The 23,307-nt window shown below is 42.6% G+C and overlaps 1 protein-coding gene across 1 annotated transcript; it reads right to left on the reverse strand.

The window, feature by feature from the left end:
• Nucleotides 1–6,917: 6,917 nt before the first annotated feature.
• On the reverse strand, nucleotides 6,918–21,852 carry hdlbpa (high density lipoprotein binding protein a). Its single transcript, XM_070961851.1, has 28 exons — nucleotides 21,777–21,852; nucleotides 19,588–19,659; nucleotides 17,170–17,284; nucleotides 16,901–17,067; nucleotides 15,606–15,821; nucleotides 15,311–15,517; nucleotides 14,986–15,201; nucleotides 14,678–14,884; nucleotides 14,475–14,582; nucleotides 14,278–14,382; nucleotides 13,956–14,034; nucleotides 13,709–13,848; nucleotides 13,522–13,626; nucleotides 13,320–13,433; nucleotides 13,111–13,197; nucleotides 12,890–13,021; nucleotides 12,573–12,791; nucleotides 11,900–12,121; nucleotides 11,577–11,795; nucleotides 11,316–11,454; nucleotides 11,078–11,229; nucleotides 10,892–10,996; nucleotides 10,669–10,803; nucleotides 10,225–10,368; nucleotides 9,829–10,008; nucleotides 8,698–8,814; nucleotides 8,452–8,592; nucleotides 6,918–8,345 (listed from the first exon to the last, which is right to left on the reverse strand). Exons 3-28 carry the CDS (start codon nucleotides 17,243–17,245, stop codon nucleotides 8,256–8,258), a joined length of 3,822 nt encoding a protein of 1,273 aa, XP_070817952.1. The 5' UTR covers nucleotides 17,246–17,284; nucleotides 19,588–19,659; nucleotides 21,777–21,852; the 3' UTR covers nucleotides 6,918–8,255.
• Between the last annotated feature and the right edge of the window lie 1,455 nt (nucleotides 21,853–23,307).

Here is a 23,307-nt window from a genome sequence, read left to right on the forward strand (position 1 = left end):
ATGACAAAACGGATTTTGTGGATTGATTAACTGATCGTACAAACATCAGGGATGTAAACAAACATTTAACAGCACCAGAACATATTAAAGAACCCCTCCACTCAAAAAAGTGTTTGCTCATTTGACTCCACCTGATGAACTCGATGAGCAGAGTTTGACACTAGAAGCTTGTTTTCAAAAGCATCTGCTGAAGTGGGAAAATGTGTTTGCACTCAGTAAATTAGAGTTTAAGATGTGTACCTACGAGCCTGATTCTGTGACATCACATGCAGTTTCACAGCCAATCATGGTCCAAAATACAACTTACAGAAGTGTGATGTGGAAACCTCAAACCTCCAGAGCACATAAACCGAGAATGTGCCTTTCAGTGAAGTGTGGAAGGTCCAGCAGTCAAATTAAACCTATTTACATATTCACAGATTCTGTGTGGTCGAAGAGTAAATATGCGTTTAAGAATCCACGTTTAATGTTTAGTACTGTAATGAATCTATTTGTGGGGAACATATCAGATGAAATTATTATTCAAAACAGAATCTTTTCCTGTGGATTAAAACGTGTGTAGGGGATCTTCAATGTAGCACTGCTGCTGTGTGGTGTTGTGGCTGCCAGTCACTTGACAAACATGCAATGAATACCAGAAGTACACAGAATACAGAGAGACAGATAGTCAAATTGTAATGTGGAGAAACAGAATGACGATATTAGATTGCAAACATCTGAGAAGAATGATAGCAGATGTGAATTTTGGTGGAGGGCGACCTTGTTTACGTTTGGAGGGGGACAGTGCCTTTAAGTGAGCCACATGTGACCCCTACTGGTCACTATCACCGAGTCCCAGCATTAAAGCTCGCCTGTTCCCGTCCCTCCTTTAGCTTTCCCTGCCTTCTTTCTTACTGCAGAAGTGCTGACACAGTCAAATATATGCTTGAGGTGTGTGGACTACCCATTTGCTCGCTAAAATCTTAAGATATGGTGCTCATGTCCTGTCAACGGATTCAAGAGTGCACTGAAATGTGGTTGCTGATTCTCAACTTGACCGAGCCGAACCCAACGCAGGACAAATCACAAGGCAAATTGGATGTTTTTCTTTTTTCTTCTTCCCCCCCTTTTTTTTTGAGAAGTCTTTAAGTTCAGCAAATTTTCACACAGCCAAGCCTTTTCTGGGGAGTGTGTCGGGGAACACTGTATTCACTTGCATGTGAATGTGTTGCCTCTCATCATTTGATTGAGCCCTGCCAGTCTCCATCGCAGGGGATTCCACAGTCTGCCTGTGCCATTTACCGCCAGCGCCCTAAAATCCAAATTGACCCTGACAGACACACAGATGGGGTCTTTTTTTAGTAAATAAAATATTAAAATTAGAGGTTCAAGCCAGAAGACACTCATGCAATTTCTGTCTTTTTTTTCTGTGTCAAAACTGCAGAAAAGTTTAAGATGAATGATGCCACAGCTGCAATGATCAGCCCCTCATGGATGAATTCTAACACACAGGATGTAAGGTATCACCCTCATTACTACTGCATGACGCTCATTTGTTTGATAAATCTGCTGCAATGGGAATGTAAAATATATCCCTTCAGCAGAACCCGCTGAGGAGCCATCAGTGCATCTCAAAGGGATATTCTCAATAAAATTAGAAGATGCAGTTTCACAGCATTTCTACGCTGAAATATATATTCATGCACATATCTGTTAAAGCTACAAGGAAAACAATCATTTAAATTTAAAGATTTAACCAGAAACAAGCAGTCAGTGGAAGAAAGTGGGCTTGAAATCTGAATAAAATAATCATCATAATGTTACAGCTGCATTTAAAAGGGAACGTTTGCATTCTACAACTGGCCAAATGAATAGTTTATATATATATATATATATATATACGTGTGTGTGTGTGTGTGTGTGTGTGTGTGTGTGTGAGAGAGAGAGAGAGAGCGAGAGAGCGAGAGAGAGATAAGGAGGAGATTTGGACTCTGAGCAAACTGATGCTGAGTCTGAAGGCTGGGCCGTCTGAGCAAATATCAAATTCAAGTCTATCAATGCCATCTAGTGGAGAGAGGAAATTTAGCTCCATCCTTCAGCCCTTCCACTTTCCCAAACACATGCAGCCTCTAGACTGACTGACTAATGCTATACAACATGCACTGTTACAATAACATAGGACATTATGGGGTAATAGTGCAGGACACTTTTAGAAACGGGCAGAGAGCATCTTGGGAAAGTATTGAGACCCCTTCACTTTCTGCATGCTTTCCTATATTCAAGATTTCTGTGCCTGTGGGGTTGCTTATCACCTCCCAGACCTGAATATTGAGTTTTCAGCTTCAGGAAGAGTGAGTTATAATGTAAGTGTTTACTAAATGGAGACTTCTGCATCACTGCATTAAAGAGGTTGTACCATAAAGACAGTTCTGACAGAGATGAACTGTTATTAACATTTACACCCATGAACTGCCAGGTGAAGCTAACACACAGTCACAACTGATCCAGGGGACACAGATAGCGTTAGCTCGCTAACATACGACCTGCTTAGACTGAAGAGCAGAAGAAGTGATGGCAGAGGGTCGACACGTCTGAGCTGACCTGCAAAATGCTGTTTAATAAAGTGACACTCAATGGACAAATAACATGAATAAGGTTAGCACAATGAGCGGTTTCACCCATTCAATATGAATACTGACTCAAAAAACACACGTATTTCTCCATGTTTTCATATATAAGTTAACCACAGAGTCTTTCCCACAAAGTACAGTCAGTCAGCTTTAATACATCATTGCCTGTAAGATTGGGAACTTACACTCCAGCTAATGATGCTTCAGTGACTTGTTGTCTACAGAGTGGACAGTTTTTGACTGGAGCATACAGAAGTTTCATAGCAAAGGATCACTAAAGTCTTTACTAGCTAAGACAGTGGTGGTGCAGCCTGACTTAGTAAATCAAGTTCAATACGAGCTTACAGTCGCTAAGAACTTAGACTTACAGGACTCCACACGAACTTAATGATGCATTCATGAATAGCTGGTGCAACTGAATCATGATGGCTTGACCTGACCTTTATTTTTCCTACTGTGATGAGTCAAATGTCTGTCTCCTGGACATCATGGCACAGTCTTTGGTCTGGACAAACACCATGAAACATTGGACTTCATATACATAAACATGTGCCTTTCTAAATCATGTCCAATCAGCTGAATTTGTTATCAATAAAGTCGTACATCTCAAGGTTTATGAAAGCAAACAGGATGCACCTCACCTTTATTTGGAGTGCAATAGTTAAGGGTCTGAATATGTTTCCTTTTGTAATAAATGTACAAAATAATGTACGAATGTCTTTTTCTGTGTGATTAAGAGTGATTGTGTATAAACTGGTGGTAGAAAAACTCTTTTAACCCATCTTAAATAAGTTAAATAACACAACCGAGGGTGCAGAGGGTGAAGGGGTCTGAATACTTTCCAAAGCCACTGTGTGCACCCTGATCACAATATTCATTGTTTATTTACTTTCTATGAACTTTGGAATACTTAGAAATTACAAAACATGAGCAAAAATACTTCAACAATCAAAACAAATAAAGAAATACCTGAACGATCTGAAATACTGTCAGTTATAGAAATACACTTCATATCTCTCACTGTACTGCAACAAATACTGAGATACTTATTCTCCATTTTAAAATGTCATATTCCACTTTACCTTACTTCCATCTTCTATATTATTTTAACTCATTTTTAAATTCCATTTGTACACCTCGTCTGAAAAGACAAGTGTCTTCATTGAAGGCAAAGTCTTGTTTCTGAACAAACACGGTATTTCATGGAGGAGAGTATTCAGCTTTATTACTGAAATATGTGTACATTTCCAAGCTGCAACAAGCTAACCTCACACAGCACCGATTTTCACCCCCCACACGTAGTAATCTCACACTGTGTGTGTTGAATTTTGAGCGTGGATGAAAAGTGAAAGACGGAGACAGAGGAAGACAGTGAGACACAGATAACGGGCCACTTGGCTCTTTTAAGTCACAAGATGCAGAAGTAGATGGCAGCAGAGGCAGGTAATAAGACGCAATTGCCCAGAGACACAAATCCACCCCTCAAATGTTTCTTTCATTTTCAAAATCAAAACTGCGTTACCTTACGGGCAACCTCAATGGGCAAAGACACACCTGAGGCCACCTGGATCCCACTCCAAAGAGTTAGCCAAGACAATTTCCCTCAAATCACCTGCTATCTTAATCTGACAGCCAGACTCGATTACAAGGCGTAAAAATTGCTTTTCTCGCCACCAGCAGTCGTTGGGAAATTATCTTAATTGTGTCATGATTATGCCTCAGAGCTCTGGTGAGAGCTTTACGATGCTCCTTTCAAACACACAGGAGCACTTCACGAGTGTTGAGAGAGCACCTCGCACGGCATTCAAGAGGAGAGAGGATGAGAGCAAAATAAATTCATCTCATCTCTTTTCTGTCCAAGTACTTCACAAACACGCACACACGAGAACCACAAAAGGCAGAGGATTTCTAAAATTCCTGATATTGAGAGAGTTAACGAGAAAAAGAATATTTGGCATCGATTATGACTTGCCCTTTGGAAAGTTTTAAGGAGTATGAAAGGTATTGAAGTATTGAGTTGGAGGATGAGTAAAGAACACTTCCTTTGTTCTGTTTGGATCCAACATGTATGTCATGTTAGGAAATCAGGGCTCCCATTAAGCCGCTGGGGCCAGCTTTCTGTGGGGCCTCAGACATGTTTTAAGATGTATACTGAACACTGTGACTAATAATGTGCTTCTGATGTGGTTTTTCCACAAAATAACTTCTATTATCTTGTTAAAATCTTTAAAACTGCATCTCCTCTTTCTCCCTCTTTACAAAAATCCTGAATCCATGTGTTGTTGCAAAAGTTTAACTACTTCACGGGAGATTTCGTCTAATGTACTGTGAAGTCCGTTCTCCGTCTTTGTGCACTGAAGGCTTCAAATTTCCAAATCACACTTGTGTTAAGTTGAATACTGGACCAGGATCGGCTTCCAGACTATTTGTAAGGTCACAAATCACGCCAGCAGGCCTTCAGCAGAAAATTAGTAACTATAGTTTAACTTATTTCTAAAGGACAAATGGCTGCTTCTCCAGTTGCTTTACATGCTATAAATTGTATTTCTACAAACAAAATTAGTGATCTGAAGGTGTCACTTTGGGCTCTAAGAAACCAAGTTATTTGATATGATTAAAAAAAAAAAACATGTTGCACATATCATAGATACATGACTTACACACGTGTTCTTTTGCATTTTCTTACCATACAAAAATATATCATACAACAACTGAGTAAAATCACAGATTTAAAAGCTTATGGTCACATCAGAGAGTATCAATGTAAGTTTGAAATACCTGACTATAGTATATGCTTGGTATACAAATGTACTACAAGGCCTACAGTACTCATTAAACGTACTTTTTAAAGCTCATTACTCATTACAGAGTTAAAACATCCTTTGAAGCAGCTAGCAAACCACAGGCCACGAACAGGAAGCATAGACAATCAACAGGTGACCCAGAAGCAACTTTACATGCACACCTGGAGAAATGTCCTAATTGTTCAGGGTCAGCAGGCTCTGTCCAAGCTAAACATGTTAAATAACGCCTTCATTTTCCTGGCAAACAAAGCGCAGTCAACGTTATGACCTCCATAACAACACCAACAACACTGCGGGTAGCTGACGTTAAGCTAAGCTAATTAAAGACATGAACCCAGCGTGGCGGGACATTAGCGTCACGACAGAAACTAGCACGCAAAGAGGAAGACAGACAAACAGACAGTGTTTGACTCACGTTTGTTGATGTTGAAGCTCACTCTTCTGCCTTTCATGGAGGTTGAAGTATTCCTGTCACATAGTGCTGCCGTTATATCCCTCTTTTGGTGGAAAGAACTCTGCTCCATCGCTGCTAGCTAACTAGCATTAGCAACAGCGGAAAAGCAACGCGAAGTTAGCTAACTTTCTTTTCTGAAGCGACTTCAAAATGTCTTTTCCTGAGACACGACCGTCAACAGCCTCTCACTGACACGATAGATACTGTTTATAGTTTAATAGTGACTTACTGGAAGCATGGGAGCTTCACTTTTCTGGACTGGGTGAGGGTTTTAGTGTTTGACCTCAGAGACCGGCTCACCTTGGCCAGCCGTTACGGCGCAGAAGGCCGCAAAACACAGACGGTCATGACCGTGAGGGGGTCGGTCTAAGATATCAACTTTGACTGAGAGCCACCTACACTTACATTACAGGATGTCCAAAAAAATAAAGCACTATTTTTTTTATTGTTTTATTTATTTTTAATCCTTGATATTTGCTTTGGATATTCATGGCAGGTGCGTAATAAATTGGGCACATTTGGTCACCTTGTTTTTCCCTCTTATGAACCAATGATGCCCACTTGCACCACACTCAGCAAAATCTGATTTATTTAAGTATCTCGAATTATAAAGAACAGACTATCAGTGCATGTCAGTAAACCTGTGATCCACCTTAAAACCAACCCCAGACCAGTCCATTTAGGCCACATTTGCTTTCCACTAACAGGTTGTGTGTGTATTTAAAAATACAATCTGTATATCCACTAACAAGCCAGAATGACTCAATAAGACAGGAAATAAAGGCAGAAAATGACCAATTTTTAAATTATATTCAGTCATTTGTATGTCTTTAAATGCCTGGTACAGGCACTGAGGTGAAGACAGCCTGAAGTTTCCTGAGTGGATGATCATAATCTCCTCTGTAGCACCACTGTCAGGCCAGAAAGTAAAAAAGACCATCATACAAAGCTTTCAGTACCTGAGCTCCACTGGTCACAGCTGCACCAGCATCTGTTCATTTCATGTACACTCCATGAGTAACTTGGCTTTTTACAAAAGACTCAGATTGATGCGCAAGAGATTTTCAATTTTTATTGACTTTTTGGACAATTTCTTTTCCAGTGTCATCCATAACCGTTCACTTCAATGGTATTTGCATAATCTTTCATTCAATGCTAGGAGGATATAAACCAAGGTAGGCTGATGCTAGATGTTGAATTAGCAGCTAGCAAGCTAAATCTGCACTCCTCAGGCGAAAATTAAACTAATTACAATAACTGGGGGGAAATGTTCCAAGAGCTTTCAAAGGAACAATAAACATACCTTCCAGCTGTCCATTAAAAATGCACCTAGACATCATCTCTACCTGGTTTGTATCTTTCTAGTTGTAAGGCTGATAAAAAGGGCCATTGCTATTTAACAGAACAATCTGCATAGCAACTGGAAGACAAAGGGACTGGACACTGACCCAATACAGAGGATGAGTAACACAGGACATCACTAGACAGATAGTTGGCACGAGATGGGCTGCCGTTTTGCTCACAAACACAGTCATTATATTTCATAGAGTGACTTTTCAATGTCAAACAGTTCATTCAACAGTTAGTGTGAGGTCGATGCGTTGGAGCTCTAGGCCTAGTGTTGTAAGAAGTTTAGTTCTGGTATGGTCTCCGAGCATCTGGCAGTATGAATGGATGCCATTCTGCAGTGGCTGAAACTGCTCCCCTCCCCCCCTTTAGTAAAGTTGACCAATTCATAAGGCTACAAGGTACGTGCCACTACTTGACCATATTCACAGAAGCACAGCGAAGCAAATGGAAACATGTGACGGAGGACAACCACTACAGTGTGCTTGAGGGCTAACGACTGACAATTTTCACTCAGCTACATGAGTAATGCAGGAGGGGGGTGGGTGACTGAACACAGCTGGTCAAGCTTCATGTCTGAACATGTCACCAGCAGTAATTCAGTCCCTTTACCCCACCCTGCCAAGGCAACTAAGAGAAGGGCAGCTCAAAAAAAAGAAAGAGAGAAAGAAAAACGATGTCTGGCCACCATTGAATTTGGTATAACAGTTCAAACCACAATGAAATGTCAGGGCTAATTAACACTTAAATGTCAGACTCATACAGACTGTAGACTTAACCGCAACGTCTGTCACATTTTTTTAGCGTAGGACAGCATCATTTAATGCAGATACAAAGCTCACAAGTCAATTACAGTATCTGAAAGCACTTTTAGACTGATGAATCTGCAAGGGCAGACCAGGATAGGTAGACAGAAGGATGACATTCTCAGAACTGAAGACTTTGAGGGTCAGCGGTCAGTCCAGGTCAGGAGGGGAGGGGGGGGCGTTGAAGGGGAAGATTGTGTCCGGTTAAGTTCAGGCCCATCTGTAGCAGCACTGCTTAGAAGCGTTTGGGTCCCCAGGGAGAGGTCTTGGTTGCCACTGGGGCTCCAAAGCTGGGGAAATCTTCAGAGCTGCTCATATCAGGGGCCTGGAGGTAGAAAAAAAGGGGAGTGGGGGGGGGGGGGGGGGTTAAGAAACAAAGGTGTGACCAATTCTAGTTTCAAAATAGTGACAGGCTGGTGGGAAATGCTCACCTTCTCATTGGCAGTGGTCCAGGGAGCCTCCCTCACCACAAAGCCTCTGGATGGGCCACGTTGTTCATCCATGGCAGCGGCGCTCCCCCCAGGAGGCCTCATGTAAGCCATCTTTGCCTCATTCTCCACAACATCTACCATCTGACAGAAGAGACACAAACAAAATGTGTTTAAGGAAACAGAAAAGCATTCCAGACATGAAATGAAGCGCCATCATGCAGGGGAAAAAAAAAAAAAAAAACGTACGTATTCTTCTTCCAGGTTAAGGAGGTGGTCGATGGCTTCATCCACAAGCTCAGGGCGACCTGTGACTGTGACCAGGTTCGGGTCTGCAGCTCCACTCTGGGGAAACCTGAGATCAACCTAAAAAGGACGCACATCGAGCCACGTCAGGCTGGACACCATCACACAAAGCTGAGCCGTCATGGGTCTAACCCTGCGTTCTTCCTTGAACACCTCCAGACGTGGAGGAGAAAGCCTGTTGCTAAGCTTGTTCATGTTTAGCTGCTAAGAGCAGAGATCTCATGGGATTACAAGAGTCTCAATCCACCTCCCTCAGACCAGCCCACCCCAGTGGGACAATCGTCAGCCGGGTCAAAGTCAGAGCTGTGACACATCTGTCGTCTATAACCGAGTGTGTGAGTCTGAGCCTTAATGGGATTAAATACAATGCGATCATTTTCACTTTGATAGATTTACTGCAGAAAATCAATCATTCACACTGGCAAAATATTAAGTCAATTATTAATATTACCTAAACTTAAACAAGAATATCAATAATGGAGGTATTAATAAGAAGTATTAAGTTTCTCAGAACCTCAGAAAAACAAACCTAAAACTATCTGCATGACTGCATACCACCAGGAGGAAGTGGAAAAATACAGTACATGGTGACTTGACTGAACCGTCCCTTTAATTATCCTGTCTCCCATCAGGCAGAGAGACGGACTTGATGGGAACTTAATTCAGCTCTGTTTGAGCTGGGCAGAAGTTTAGTGGGTTTTTGAGAGCTTGGTTATGTTCATCGTAGAGTCTGTGCACCGTTAATTCAGTGGGGGTCAGGTGTGTGGACCCTGGCATACCTGCTTGCAGGTCGCCTTGAGTTGTTGGTACTGAAAAACTGGCTGTTTTAACACCATAATTCAAGGTTAATACCTTGTATTACTAATTAAGATCCACTCATGTAGCCAAGTGAAGTGATGTTTAGAAGCTGTAAGTCAGGATTTTACCAGATAAGAATGTGTTTACAAACTATTAGTGGTGACAGTGACAGCTCAAAAAAACAACGTTAGCATGAAATGTTGTGCTGTTCTGTGGTTTTATTCCACTGATGAGATCCTCTCCTCTCCTCTCCTCTCCTCTCCTCTCCTCTCTCACCTTAAACTCATCCATGATCTTGCGGATGCCCTTGCCGCGGGCTCCGATGATGCGGGCATGGACCCTGCTGTCCAGGGTGATGTCCTCAGAGATCATTTCCTCCAGCTCATCCACGATAGCCTGGATGGCATCTCGTGCTGCTATGGCTTTGTGCTCATACCCTGTAATAGTAATCTGATCCTGTGGAGAAACAGCAGCAAGTTCAGCCTTAAATAGGAAAAAACCATCAAGTTCTCCCAACTTGTTAGTAACTATTGTTTATCAGCGTTCACGTGTGGTACTGTATGAACTGGTAATTTGGCACCACCTGCTGTGCTGAGGGGGTACATGGGGTTGACTTTTTACCTTTATCTTCCTTTTGTAATTTAAAGCAAAAGTTGTGCAGAAACGTCATACCTGGTTTTCATCATTCTTTTCTGGGAACTGGATGTTAACATCGTGCTCAGTGCGGATGGTTGTTATAATGGCACCCTTGCGGCCGATGATTTTGGGGTGATACTTGGGGTCCACAGTGATGGTCAGCTTGAAGCTCCTGAGTGCCTGCAGAGGGGATGATGGACACAGTGATCTGGGTTAGACCTCCAGTGAGATTGACAGCTGACTCATTTCTTCTTCTGATGGAACTGGTGGTTCTCTGGCAAAAGTTCCTAATTTAGCTCTTTCCTCAGTCAAGGTTATCATGACGGTGGCCTTTAAGGTAATCTCACAGATAATTTTCTGTTCCATGTGACTCATACAGACTCCCAAGACCTCAGCGTAAGTGACTCCCCCTCAGCACACACTGACATCAGCTCTGAATACACTGGTTATAAGAGGCCACCTTCTCCACACAGTACGCACCCGATCCTCCTGCTCGGCCTGCAGCTCTTTGACGCGCTCCAGGAGGCCGTCTTTGGCGCGGTCGAGGTGGTTGGCCAAGCCGGTGATGGCAATTTTATCAGACTGCTGATCAGGAGCAGGCACTTGAATATTAACCTGGAGGAAGACAGGGAGGTCACTCTGAATTAGCAGCAGAATAAAAATCTTCTGCATCCTGTGCTGACGCGTATCTGTTAACACACACCTCAAATTCATCCATCATCTTGCGAATTCCGCTTCCTTTCTGTCCAATGATGTATCGATGAAGCTCAAAAGGCACTTCCACCTCGATAGTGATGGGAACCAAGGCCTAAAGAAAGGAGACCATTAGGAACACAGCAGAAATTTTGAGAAACAGAACTGAGTTCTGTTGTGAATAAGAATAAAATACCTTCAATGCCTCCACGGCAGCCTCGCACCGCTCTTTCCGACCAGAAATCACAATCACGTCACACTTTTTGGGTAAATTTGGATCAATGGGCTCCTTCACTTCTCCGTTGGCCTCTCCATTCTCCTGAATAGGGGCCTCTGCGGGGGGTACCGCTACAGAGCGAATCAGACACATTTTGATGAGAAAATTATAATCTAAGGACCCCACTCCCAGGCCTTCACGCTGATCACGAGTTTACCTTGTGGGTCCTCCCGCTCTGGGAACTTGATCTGTACATTGTGATCTCTGGTGATCTGCTGGATCCGTGAGCCCTTGGGACCCATGATAGAACGGTGGAACTTCTGAGGAATCACGCACTCCATGGTCACTTGAGCATCCTAGAAAAGAAAATGTTCAGATGGGAAGATCGGTTACATTCAAGACAGGACACGCACACACGCACGCACACACACACACACACACAAGATCTTTTTAGTGAAACAAAACCGAATCTACTCACCAAGTCATCAACAATTTCCAGCATGCGCTTTTTGGCTGCTTCCACGCATTCTTTGGCTCCTTTGAGAGTGACCTTTTCGCTCTGAGAACCTGTGCGAGGGAAGCTCACCATCACCCCACCGTATTCATCAGCAAGGTCCCGAAGGACTTGGCCACGGCGAGCCACGAAGTAGCGATGATGCTTTGGATCAATGCTCATAGTATCCTCAACAACATTGTCCTGTAACCAAAGAGGACATACGTTTAATACTCAGGCATCAGTAAGAGAAGCACAGCTTTATCCTCCCTCGTCCTGCTTTGTTCAAAAGTCATTTGGAGTCATACCAAACTCTTGATGAGCTCCTCCAGCTCCTTCTGGGCCTCCCGCACTGCGTCTTCAGTGCCAATCACAGTGATGAGCTCCTGGTCTTTGTCCTCTGCGGTGGGGAAGATGATCCTGGCGCCGGTGCTGTCACGAACCTTGCGGATGTTTCCACCACCTTTCCCAATGAGGAACTTGTGGTATTCTGGCTTTGCACGCAGCTCGGCAGTGTGGCTCTTTGTTTGCTGAGGAAAAACATTTGTAAAATGATTTCTACGGCAACAAACGCATGACAAGCCAACCTCATTAACAAGGTCAGTACAAAAGATGCTCTTATTAACTTATGACAACGAAGTTTTAACAGATGGAAAATTCCTTCATGCTCGGCTGAAACTCAAACCTCACTGATTTTAAGCCTGAATGGGCTAAACATGATTTAATCTTAAAAAAGAAAGCTGCAGCACCCAAAACAAATTTCAGCCTCAATTTCTGGCATAAGCTATGCACAAGCTGGCTGTTTTTACTCTGACAGCTGAGAGGACACTGAAAGCAGTTCTCAGCATGTGGTAATATACGACCACTGAGGCACAGAGGCAGCTCTTTACCGTTTCATCCCTCCCTCCATGCCCCTGTCAAATGGCTGCCAGTTTAGCGAGGTCAACAGAAGTTCACTGTTTTTTCATCATTTCTACAAACCTTCTCCTCTGCCAAAGCAAGCAGTTGCTGCTTGGCTTTCTCCACCTCCTCGACAGGGCCTCGGATGGTGACCTTATCAATCCCTGAGCCCTCAGTGGGAAAGTGGATGTGCACGCCACCGCACTCCTCCATGATCGAGCGCACAAAGCGGCCCTTTAACCCAATCAGGGAGTTGTGCAGCTTGGAGGGAATGGAAACCTCTATCTCTGCGATGTTTGCCTGCAACACAATGAGACATCAATTAGGCGTTTGTGCGAGATGTGGACCCACCTGCCAACGCTTTCAAGAGACTAAGACACATGCATGCACCTGCTTACCAGCTCTTTCTGAATGGCCAAGATGCGATTTCGTGCAGCCTCGCAGTTTGCCTTCTTTCCAGTAATGACAATCATCTCTGAGTTGCTGTTCTCAGCAGGGAGGTCAATCTTTGTGTTAGTTTCCTCCCGAATCTAGAAAGCCAAAGAAAATGAATTGTGGGATCTAACCATGGCAGCCTGAAGACTCCATTCTACAACAAATTCTCTTAAATATACAGTACCTTCTTGATATTTGAGCCTCCTTTTCCAATTATGTTTCTGTGGAACTGCTTGAAGATGGGGACTGAGACAGAAAAGCTGTTCTCCACCTGACAAAAGGAATCACTGAAAGTTAACACTCAACTACAAAAACGTAGTTATGGAAGCCAAATTAAACAAGGAATCTGTTAACATACCACCTTAACAAAAGTAACTAAGACTAAACATTTACCATTTCAGCCACTATCTTCTGCATGAACTTGGCGCATTTTTCCACTTCAGTCCGTGGGCCTCTAAGTTGAACGATGTCACTTTTTTGTGCGGGATCAGGGAAATTGATGATAACCTGGAACAAATATTACATAATTTAAGTTCATGTGTTCAGTACACAAACAGCACTGTATAGCAGCTGACGCCAACAGTTTCCAACGCACCTCTGGGAATTTATCACGCACTTCCTTTATCTTCTCCCCTTTTTGGCCAATGATGGCTCGGTGAAAACGCTGTTCAATGATCAAGTCCTTTGTACGCTCGTTCTCCTGTGATAGACAGCACATTTAATGAATCCACATCTGGATCCAATTTGCCGCACCTTCCCTGCGAACTCAAGTTTGTTCTCACCATGCGTGACGCAAGCTCAAGCAGCTCCTTCTTGGCCTCCTGCACACCCTGGGGATCCCCCTCAATGCGGATCAGGTTGCTTTTCTCGTTGTCAGGGGGGATGCGGACAGTCACCTTGTGCAGCTCTTTGATACGGTTGACTGTAAATATAATGAATAAATACATGGTTTGAAAGGATGCTGATGGAGTTTTTGTTGCACTGATGAAATTCAGTATACCAGCTTTTAGACAGTAGCGCTGTACTCACTGTTAACACCTCCTTTTCCGATCAGGTGTCGGTGGAATTTGGGATCCACGCTGATCTCTGCATAGTCCATGCGGCTCACCTTTTAGGTGGAAGTAAACAAAAACATGAGAATCACTGGAAAATATCAGCTGTAGCTTTTGAGTGTTGTTAAAGGCATCTTACATCTTCTTACATTGAGCCTTGGTCCAAAAGAATACCACTTAAAATTCCTTTCACACAGTCTACTGTTCAGCACATGACCTTCTCATCAGAGGAACCCTTTTGATTGGCAGGCTTTGGGTCAAGGTCCAAGATACAAGTGCAGAAATAACACACTACTCACCAAATCCGTGACAATGGCTTCAATCTGGCTCTGCACCATCTGCACATCTTTGGTGGGTCCTTCCAAGGTGATCTTATCTTCTCCCTCGGTGAACTCAATGTGCACCTGCAAGCAAAATACATGAAAAATAAGTTACTGATTGAAATCTAAAGGAGTGTTTTAAGTGCAATGGTTGAGAAATTCATCATTAAACTGACCTTGGGCATTTGTTGGGTGATCTTGGCCAAGTTCTGCCCCTTCTTGCCAATAATGAAACGATGAAGCCAAGAAGGAGCTGAGACCGAGGAAACAGTGTAGCTGTTTGCCTGCAAAGGGAAATGCATTCTTGAAGTTACTCATAACCTTTTAGCAATTACCAATAATTTAGTTGTGGTAAAATAAATTATGAAGCTTTCCACACCTTGGCATAAACTTCGGTGAGGGCCTGACCCAGACGGTCCGGCTCCCCACGAAGGATGACAGTTTCTGAGCTGCTGTCAGAAGGTGGGATCTCAACTGACACACCAGTTTTATCCAGGATCTCCTGCAGGGTGTTTCCCTTGGGGCCAATCACATACTTGTGCTGAGATTTCTTAACCTCCACAGCAATGGTGGTGGCATTCTTCTTCTGCAATTCCAGGACAAGTTGATCAGTAACATTTAACCTTAGAAAAGCAGTTTAAAGCTTCCTCATACCAGTGTAACCTGCATCAAGACTGACTGTAATACCTTGTCTTCAGAAACCTTCTTGATCATAGCCACAGCAAGGGCCACCTGCTCCTTTTCCCCAGTGATGACAATCTCCGTCTTGTTCACACTTGGAGGGGGGACATTAATGCGGGCACCAGTCTCCTGCATCATCTCTCCTACCAGCTTATTGTAGGCACCGGTGATGAATGGGTGGTACACCTTGTCGATGTTCACCCTCTCCACTGCACGCTTGTCCTGAAAGAGCAGATGGGGCAGGGGAACACAATTATTATATAATCCTAAAGCTGCAACATGCGGGGCGTAGCTCGGGGAAGTAAGCTGGCTGCCTGAGGAGCCACGTTACCTGCTCAGCAGAGATCAGCAGGATCTCATGCTTTGCCTTCTCCAGGCCCTCCTTGGTACCAGAGATCTTGATCTGGTTGCTGGGGTCGTCAGGTCGTGGGATCTGGATTTTGGTGGCAGTCTTGAGCTCCAGCTCCTGAAGCTTCTCCCCATTTTTGCCGATGACAAAACGATGATGTTCCTTGGGGATGGCGACAGTAGCTGAAGCCTGTTAGGGTTCAAATGTACAGTTAGCATCACTGTTGTCAAATATCGCTTCCTAACACAGTTATCATCAACAAAGACGCGCTCTTCACCTGAGTCTGCAGTCGGGACACAATCTCCTTACGGGCCTTCATCACAGCATCCAGCTTTCCAGAAACCATGATGGAGAGACCCTGATCTTTAGCCAAGGAGAGTTCCAGATGGGCTCCGGTCTTATGCATGATGTCCACACAGACCTTTGCTTGGTCTCCTTCCCCAAACTGGTTGATGTCCTTGTACTTGCGCTCCTCTAGCGGCACATGGAAAACCTGATTCATGTGGGAAAATAAAAATAAAGTTGATGAGATGTGGTGGCCAATGACCAATTGTTACATCAGCATCTTTCAAAATAAATGAGACCCACTGGCACCGAAGACCAGAACATGGTTTGAAACTGGGGACTATTTAGCAGCAACTGCCCATGAACTAAAAAAAGAAGGACTTTATCTTTTCATCCATGTAACACACACACACACACACACCCACACACACATAACCTGTAGGGAAAAATGTGACTGAATGGGCTCTATGAAATACAAACAACCTGAGCACAGTGAGGTGAGGCAGTGAAAGAGTAAACAGCTACGTAAAACTGTGCCCAAATCATTTTACTCAAGTTATTAATTCTACATAAAACCAGCTGGACGAGTTATTAGAAAGACAGAATTGTTTGTCTACTGTTATTGAGCAGAAACAAGGAGGCCACAAAGTGCTGACAGAAACATATGAATTAGGATCAATGAATATGGTCAGAAGCAGACTTTCCAACAAAAAGATCAATATAAAATGAATCTAATGTAACTTAAGCTGAACAAACACACTGAGTATGCTTGTGGTTCCCAACCCCGTCTGATTTGTGTGCTCTTAAAATGAAGCAAAGCCTCCTTGTGACATCTCATCACAATTCATGTCAAACACAAACCAGATAACACACTGGCCCTTTAACACAACACCATGAGCTGAGGCCAAAACCATTCAGTAAAAATGGCTTGTCCTTAAGAATATTTTCTAAAAAGACAAGTTGCCAGCATGGAACCCAAAAGTTCCTTCATACTCTCTTAACACCAAAACAGATGCTCTGAATTATTTAACTCAGAAGCCAAATGAGTTAGATTAACTGAAAGTACCTGCGCAGGTACACAGGACTTTAAGTTAGCGATAAACACCAAGAGGGAGAAATCCATCACAGACAGACAAAAAAACATGTTAGAGGGGGTGGAAGTACAACCCAACTGTCACCATCAAACAAACAAATAACTAACACAAAACTCAATAAATTCCAATACTTATTCACACAATGACCAGCAAACATTTTAATTCATATGAGGCGCTAACTTTGAAGTTTTACCTGGGTGATAATAGAAGACTTGAGAGGACGGATCTTGGATGTCCAGGCATTGACAGTTTCCTGGGTCCCCTCAGGTGAGGCCGCCTTCTCAGGCAGAGGTGGGAAGGCATCCTTGTAGGTAGGAAGGGCATCCTCCTCCTCTCCAGCACTGGTTCCTACCCCAGCAGCTGTACACATTTATTAAATAAATAAATAAAAAAGATGAGTCCCCTTCAAGCTGTGATTGTTTTTTAGAAATCCAGAGCAACCTGAAGAATCCAAATACTCACCACCACTCTGCTCTGGCAAGAGCCCACTGCGGTGCTCATTGAAGCTTTCCTGCGTAAGTACAGCGACTGAGCTCATGGTCAAAATCCCACGTTAACACAGAGTCCGAGTGTGCCACTGAAAGAAAAGTCCACATTACTTTCAGAGGTTTGGCAACAGAAAGAGCACAGCTTCAGAGCGACGGGGTCCTACATTAATACAAGATCTTCTGCCAGTTTTGTTATTTGGGACGTTTGTGTTTTTCTTACTTGTCTGATGTGGGCGGCATCTGAGCTAAGATGAGAAAACTCAGTGAGTTTTGGAGGGTTAAACTCTTGTTAAATAACACCAAAGAACATTTTTTCTGAACTCTTAACTCTGGCTTTTCTTGTTGTAAATGACCTGTTTAGTACACGCTGGCTACATAAATCTAAAACATACTTTCTGTGCTTGTTTTGCATCAGCACAGCGACATAAGGGTATGACAGGTTCCCTATTTAACCGAGAAGTCGAATTTTGCATACAGTCATTTGTCACGACAGCTTACAGTACATAAACAAGGCCTCTGCTTGAATGATGAACAAAGGAAACGATCATCTGAAGTGTCACGTGCTCAGTGAAGCATACAGGCTTATCAAAGGTGGACTTTGGGATTTCTGTCATTATCTTATCGACCTTTATCTCAAATAATTACACTTATATTATAAAACCAAGTCAACACTGTGTTAATGTGTGCTGAGACTGAGTGGTAATTAAAGAGGTTATCCTGAGCACCGCAAAGAAAACTCTGGTGTGGGCAGGGCTACAGCACGTTTGGTCTTCCTTGAAGAAACCAGTTTGTCCTCAGTCCAGTGCTATTCTACGAACTCCAGCTACATGAGCAGGCGCTGAGGTTAAGAGGATTTTTCCCTCACTGACCCCTCTGCATATCCAAGTTGGATAGGATTAAAGCAAAAATCCACCAGCAGAAAACTCAACTGTCCTGTGTAGGATCTTTAAACATGAAGAACTCCTAACTAGGCAGACACCACGAAGCCAATCCTGTCATATATGACATTTAGAAAAGAAAGCCTCCAGCTATTTTGTTTTCGTGGTTATATAAATCTGCAAAGGTGGAAGTCAACAAATGAGTGCTCAGACTAAAGCTTGATTCCTCTTCACTATCAATGATGAAACTCAATATATCATCAGGAGTCACTGCTATGTTTTTCTGGCTGGCAGAGAAAATTCTGGCCAACACAAGCAGAAGAATGTGAATTGTTTTAGGGGGATTTTGCCCCCAAGCATGCCTGAAATCCATCTGAAAGCATGGAGAGACTCCAGATGTCACAGAGAATTTGTTGATATTGAAAAGTTTTTCCATAGACCGGGCAGTTGAAGGAAATTCACTTGAAGCGTCAACATGGCGGCAGGCCGTTTCCCCCTACACATTTCAGAACACCCTTTCAGTGGCCTCTTCCTTGTCAGGCTTCATAAACTTAAGGCTGCTCTGCACAGCATTCATTACTGTTTGCAGACCCTGTTGCCATTTGAAGTCTGCCAGTGCCTTTTATCTAAGCATTGGTATGAACAAGCAAAAAGGGATGACACCGTGTTGTTGTCAGCAGAGCACTTTTTTGCAGAGAAACTCCAGTTTTCCATATTTCATTATTGAAAGACATGTGGACAACTTTGCAGCAACTGTAAATTACAGCTGGACATAGACCGTCCCCGCTTTCTTGACATTTTTGTGGTACGAGACGATGCAAAACATGTCAAAGTCATCCATGAAGCAGGGAAAGAAAGCCACGCCAAAGCTAAACAGACCAGGTTACATGTTCAAATTATTTATATTACATACCCGGTTACAGTGCACACTTAAAACTCACTGCATCAGTGTCAGCCAAAATAAATAATGAATGGCACTGTTTCAGTGTGATAACGAAGAATTATGTGGATCTTTTTCTCCAGAGTGGACCAGGCGTCTCAAGAGACTGAACACAAAACAATGGGCTTTTTTTTGCTGCCTGTTTTAAATTAAATAAATACCCTCAAGTAGGTGGGAGGTCAAGTACTATGAAAATAGCTTTTTAAAATGATTTAAGATGTCTGATCGATAGAGAAGACTGTGGGACAAAATAAAAGATTTGTCTTTGTCATGTCGTGGCTACGGTTCTCAGTTTGCTTTGGAGACCCAGCACCCCCTGAACTTGTCTAAATTTGCATATATACAGGATCGACTGGTGTTGAAAGTCAGTGAGAAAACAAACATCTTATTAAATTTGCTCATCCAAAGCGCAGAGGGTTTTTACTTCTTAATCCTAATTATACTTATTAGAAGGGTAATTTTCAGGCTGTGGTTGGGCAGAATCACATTTAGGGGAAATAAAACCGTACACCGCTAATTGCTCAAGACAGCATTAGTGTCATCGCATACAGTGCTGATAATCGGAAGAACTTACCAGCTAAATGGTCAGTTACCAGATAATCCGTCCTGTAAAGATGGAAGTTCCCGTCAGCCTGCCAGCTTTTGTCTAAAGACAACAAAGAAAAAGGATCAATTCTATCGACATCACCACTGTGTATCTTCGTTTCGAAAGACCAAGACATTAATAATCTCATTTCAAAAACACTGTTTGACTCCGACAGGGTTATGAGTGTACGACTGTACTGTAACTCAAACTACTAAAACATGGTTACTGACATTACAGCAGTAGATTTTTTTTATAAAAACGGTGATTAAATGGAAAATGGAGACATCAGACAGTAAGCACAATGTCAATCTTCACTCTGAGGCCTAAATTTATAGATTTTTTTGCAATAGTCATGGTTCCAGTAAGACCAGTAAGAAAAATAGTGCAGGCAACTGAAACCATTCAGAAATTAAGAAGTACTCTGATATATTAAGTGCCAAGAAGCCCATTAGTGAAGTACTGGTGCCACTGGAGCTCAGTCTCCTTGACAAGCATCTGGCTTCTATGATTGGACAATGCTTTGTCATACAGAGGGACAAACCTGGCAATTGATGAAGCTGCTGTGGGTGAACCAGGTAAATAGGACAATGCTCTCTCACGCAAGAGCTGGCACAATTACACCATGAATGATCCTTGTTAAAAGTTGTATGATTTAGCATGGACTGAAATTTGTGTCTCATTAGAACATTTGGATTTATTTTACTAGCTTGCCACTGGTGTCAACAATTTCCTCTCAGTCACAGCGTTTACTGGCGTGGGCTTATGTTTCCACTGAAGTGTGCTCAGGCCCCCATAAAGCTTGTTGTTATAACTGCCCATCTTTTGTTTGCTGAAGGGCATATAATCAGTTATTATCATTTTTATGCAGACTCAATATTTACCAAATATGCACTAAATAAGATGACTAACCACTTCCTACTTTCAATATTTATTATGGTAGTGTTAACACAGACATGTGGCTTGTTTCTTTGACCAGTATGAAAGCAACTACAAATGACAGTTTGCCTCTTTCTACACCAGCAGCAGAAGTCAGTTAATAGAGAGGATGACTTACAAACACGTGAATCGAGCTAAAATACACTGATAGCAAGTAATTTGGTCAAACCACCATGTCATGGGTACAGTTGACAGCTTAAATTAGTGACTAATACATTTCACATTACCACATCAGTCACGATCTCCACAGCCCATAAAACCACACAAAGCCTCCAGGAAACGTATTTTGATCAGATTTAGAGTCACATTCTCTAATCTACGGGATCATTCATGTTGATGAGCTGCTAACAAGTTAACGTTGACGGGGGTCGTCTAGCTGGTTAAACTTGCATTAACGTTAGCTGTAGCATGACGTCCTTCGAGCCAATATAACATTATACCCAAATCCCAGATTAAGCATTTAAGTAGCTGGTTGGAGTGACTGCTAGCTAACACGATATCAAGTTAACTAGCTGACAGTTGCCAACGACACATTACAGTTAATGCTAGCATCGGTCATGTTGGCTAACGTGGATCCACCATAAAAATGTACCGCATCGAGAAAAACTAACATTATCTTAACTATGAGGGTTACTGAGAGAGCGTCGGATGATCAGCAAATGTGTGTGCCTCTTCGGAGAAGTGGGATATTCAGTGGGGAAATCACTGAAGGATTAACGGCACCAACGGTAGCTTCAAACCCCCTAGCTAGTTAGCAAACTTGCTAAAAACTTTGACTACGGTGTCTGCGACTGTGACACGTAGCTCCTCGGCTAATATGTAGCTTGGCTCACTCAAACAGCCCTAAACAGAACTTCAGGCTGTACCATGACCAGCTAATGACATTACGCTAACAGTGGATGGAAAAATAAAACTCTCTGCCATACTCTTGACTGGGGTCGTGTCATTTTTTATAGAAAATAGCCAACGCTAACACGCTCGTAAAAAGTATAAGTTGGAGTAGCCTTAGCTAGCGAGCTCATGTTAGCTTACAGTTTGTTCTACTAGCTCGCTAAGTCCACGTAGGCATACAGCTGAGCAGGGGAGAAATGACACGGAGTCAGGCCAGAAAACACTGCAACGTTCAGGCTTCACAACACGCGCTCTTCTCAATAAGTACCGCTCCGTCATGTATAAGACAAGTGGAGATCATATGTAGTAGCAATGCAGCCATAATCAGCATAAAACTGTGAAGTACTTACTTATTTTATGTACTCGTCTGCCCTGAAGGTGCAGAAGCTGAGATGAAATTCCACTGGCGAGAAGGTGGGATTGAAGCCTGACGGATATATACCAGTGCCGCCCACCAATCAAATCCTCCGACGTCACGCCGAAGAGTCCGATTACAAATAACTTCTTTACATTTCTGAGAGTGACACAGTCTTAATGTAACTTCTGAGCTCTGATCGTGGCAGATAAAACGTGATTAATGATTAATACCATCACACTGCAGACTTGCCCTGAAGTAAGAATGTCTTTAAATCATGTCTGGACTGGCTGAAGTGGCAAAATTCTGCTTTGTTTTTACAATGACACATTTCATATGTAATCATTTCTCTGTCTTTTCAGAGTTTAGTGAGATCAGATAAAGGATGAGTCCATGCTCCTCCACTGCAGTCCATGTTAAGGTGATAAATCAAGCCCAGGCACATCATGTTGTTGTTGTGAATCTCAGAGAGCAATGTGCACATGCTAAGCAATCCTGCACTTTTCTTCTTGGACACCGTGCAGAAAGAAATACTTTCTCTAAAACGAGTTCACAGAGGCTGCATTCTCAGGTCTTAGTCATTCCTAAGCTGGTTGTTAATGGAGAGAGCGCACAAGGTCAGACTCCACAGTTTACTGTGAGAGGCCTGCTAAAAACATGAATAAAAATAAAGAACAACTCAGTTAGTTCTGATCAGAAACGGCCTCTGCGTCTCTGTCCTCATCACTGGCCACTCACAAACCCTCAAAGCAGAGCTGTCCTATCTTGATTGCTCAAAGTGTTTTACTGAATGCGTCACGCAGTGATTCTTTAATCTGTCTATATAAACTGGTTTTCTTGCACTTAAAAGTACTGACTGATGACATGATAACACATACAAATGTCCAACATCTCACGACCATCTGCGAGGTCGGTCGGAGTAATTCATGAATTAAATGGAAGCCATTTCATTCAGTATGGAGCAGAGCATTGATGTCATGGAACGATTTATATCAATGCTTATTCTTTTACTTGAACTTCACAGATCAAATGCATCACATTTAACCAAAATGTTCATTTGTCCTCTGGAAATCCTTTGATCAGGATGCAAATATGAAGCACTTGATTATCAAATAAAAATAGGAATACAGCACTAATTCCAGTTTTATTTCTTTCTCTTGATTACAGATTATTGACCAGTCCTGAGCACGGTTTGGGGCTTTCTTTACGTTGTTGTTTTTCATAATTTAAACAGCAAACCTTGTTGTGTCTAACTGATCGTTAAACAGTAATATGTGTAACGTAACATCGGGTCCTAACTGCAAATCACTTCCTGATTATACAATCATGTCGGTATGTAGGTGAAGACATTCATATATATGAATGTTCTTTAGGTTTGTGCAATTTTCAATAATTCTTTGTAGATTTTTATTTTTTTCAAAAGCCTATTATGCAAATTTCCACCTTGCAGGTTTCTTTGGAAACTTTAAGATGCATCTCATGGCTTTCATCAGCAAATGGAGTTTGCATTGAAGGAGAGCGTTCAG

The sequence above is a fragment of the Chaetodon trifascialis genome, chromosome 4, assembly GCF_039877785.1.
Source record: "Chaetodon trifascialis isolate fChaTrf1 chromosome 4, fChaTrf1.hap1, whole genome shotgun sequence".
Lineage (NCBI taxonomy): Eukaryota > Metazoa > Chordata > Actinopteri > Chaetodontiformes > Chaetodontidae > Chaetodon > Chaetodon trifascialis.